Source organism: Sinocyclocheilus rhinocerous, unplaced genomic scaffold, assembly GCF_001515625.1.
Source record: "Sinocyclocheilus rhinocerous isolate Xijiao unplaced genomic scaffold, SAMN03320098_v1.1 scaffold656, whole genome shotgun sequence".
Lineage (NCBI taxonomy): Eukaryota > Metazoa > Chordata > Actinopteri > Cypriniformes > Cyprinidae > Sinocyclocheilus > Sinocyclocheilus rhinocerous.
Window position 1 is genome coordinate 880,862 of NW_015648010.1, and position 2,852 is coordinate 883,713.

At 35.6% G+C, this 2,852-nt stretch overlaps 1 protein-coding gene across 1 annotated transcript in view; it reads right to left on the minus strand.

The window, feature by feature from the left end:
- Positions 1-2,002: 2,002 nt before the first annotated feature.
- Positions 2,003-2,852, minus strand: part of LOC107709555 (toll/interleukin-1 receptor domain-containing adapter protein-like) — a 16,269-nt gene continuing 15,419 nt past the window's right edge. Inside the window, exon 5 of the mRNA XM_016514049.1 lies at positions 2,003-2,286. Coding sequence (XP_016369535.1) covers positions 2,228-2,286 — 59 coding nt within the window. The 3' untranslated portion in view covers positions 2,003-2,227. The remainder of the gene's footprint in view (positions 2,287-2,852) is intronic.

The window sequence follows — 2,852 nt, forward strand, 5'->3', positions numbered from 1 at the left end:
TGTGTGTGTGTGTGTGTGTGTGTGTGTGTTTCAGTGGGAACAGGCTAAACTGAATGAAGATCAGTTACATTCCTCACATTTAATACAGATTCAGGAATGATTACCTGATAAAGCAGTATAATCAATGTCACCATTATCAGGAAGGTGCTTCTCATTTTTTAAATTGTCCATCCTCATCTGCCTTCGCCCCTACTAAAGGAAAGAAAGCAGGGTGCTCTGCAGATACAATACGTGGGCTGTGTGTAAAATATGTTTTGCTCACGTTCATGTCACTTCAAGAAATCTGTTAAATGTTGTTGGAACTTTAATCAGAAAATTCCTAATAAATATTACTAAAGCAATATGCATGCACTTTTTAAGAATTTTGAAAAATGAATGGTTTATTGAAACACTTTAATAAGTTCAAGTTAATGTATCTTATTAGATATAATAATAATATTATAATAGGGAAGCATCAAACAGGCTACTGAGAAGTGCACATGCAGAACCAAAATGGTCGTAAACCAATCGGTACACATTTTCAAACTACAATTTTTAAATAAATTTACTAAAATAATGAAGGCCCAACCCCTAATCCAAGCCAAAACTCAACAATGTCTCAATGTCACCAGGCTATCTGGGAAATCATCTACATCTTGCACAGCGTACAGGTGAGTATGTTTTCAGAATTGTTTTGTCATTTTTGGGTGAACATTTTCTTTAAAAAGAACAGTTCGACCAAAACACACACACACACACACACACACACACACACACATATATATATATATATATATATAAAGTCAAGAAACAAAATAAGCATTGTATCTGTCTCTTTCAGAGTGAGCTTAATTTTAAATGCAACATAATCTTATTTAATCCGCCAACAAACCTCTAATGCACATCATGCTTACACTGATTTCAACAGTTGCAGCTACTGAATGACAAAGTAAAGTCTACAGTATTTCAGAATGATCCAAATAAAGGAAAACAGAGTGTTTGGGGATTTCTGAACCGATTTAAAGTGTTGAACGCTTGAAGACACATTTGCCAGCGGGGATTACGACATGTGACATGTTATTTGCCAAGAACGTTTAATCATACCTTTGCAGTTCTTTGAGGTGTCCTATTGGTTTACATGGCATGTCCAACTGTGGCTTAAAGCCTTTCTGAAAGCGTTGAAATGCCAGTGAAACATTTTAAAATTCAACCACGCATGACAAGCAGAAAACCAGTCCTGAGCTCTCTGTGGTTAATAATATCTGCATATGAGATATGCTATTAATACTGATGTGAATCTTCATTATATGCATTACATTAAATGCAATTACTGTCATTTATATCTGCAGCTGCTTTAATTTCCTTCTGTGCACATGTATGTATGCGTGGGTGGGTGGGTGTATGCCTGTGAGAATAATTTTAAAATAATATTTTGTAGAGTATATTACATAAACCCTTCTTCTAATCTGACTTTGACCTAAAATCAGAAAGGGAAACATATGCCCCAGCGTGTCTGAGCTCATGTATTATGACTTTCTGTTGCTATCTAGGGCTCATTTCACAAGATTTAACACAATATAAATATCTTCATAAATGTCTGAGTTGACACCCTCACAATGGAAAACAAAAGTGTAATCCGTGCAATAATCTCATAAACAACACTGATAAAAATTAGTTTTATACACACCAATTCAAGTAATAAAAAACACATATTTATTTGTTTTTGTTTGTTTGTTTAAGAAATTAATACTTTTAATCAGCAAAGACACACATTAATGAATTTCAATTCATTAAACCTAAAAAAAAAATGCATCACAGTTTCCAATAAACTGTTAAGCATTACAACACTGGTAAGAAATGTGAGAACAGGGGTAATGATGCTGAAAATTCAGTTTTGCATCAAAAGAATAAATTACATTTTAAAATATAATACAATAGAAAACAGTTTTTTTGTAATAATATTTCACAATATTAAAATTTTTACTGTATTTTTTTTGGCAAATAAATGCAGACATGGTGAGCAGAAAAGAACGGTAGTGTGTGTTATATATGTATAAGGCATAACAGTTAAATCAACCAATTTTGACATTATTCATCTTTAATATAATTTTGAGAACTCTGAGATATTAGACATAGATACGGAGATACGGTGTTATGATACAGTTGTCTGCTTGGACGTCACTTCATGGAAGTGAAGAATCTTGTCATTGCGGTCAGTGCAATGAATGTTGATAGTTTGAGTCTGTTCTCAGCCAACAGACTGAGATGCACTGCTGGGCTTTTTCTTCTCAGACATGTCCTTCAAATCTGTAAAAAGAAGGAAAAACATTGTTTCCAAATGTGACAAAACATCTATAAGTGTCGACCAAAATCAGTGTGGGAAAGTCTGAAATATAAACATTCCCGTCTGGTTTACCGAAATTAGGCTTTATCTCTGTTTCATGAAAAAAGTTTTTTGGCTGCACTACTTTGAAAATGATTTAAAAATAAAAATCCATTTTCTGTGAGAAGCTTAGAAGTGGAGATGCATGCTGGTGAGTGGGATAATGTGTCTGGTGTTTCCGATGGCTGTGATATGTTGTCCTGGCTGTTTTCCAGAAAGTCGTCCTTGGGTGCTGAGTCTTGGAGCTGTTCTGATACGTCACAGTCTGTCTGTGATGAGCTCTGTGGGCAGGGCTCAGCCGGGATAGTTTCCATGAGCAGTGCTTGTTTTGGCTGCGTGGGGTTATCAGTGTCCTTGTGGGATGTGTCAACCACATGATGACTCGGAAGCTGATATGAAGTCCTGTCGTCACTCATACTCTGTCCAGGTGTGTGTGTGCCATTCAGGTTGAGTAGTTTGGCACACAATACTGAAGGATGACGGAGGGAGA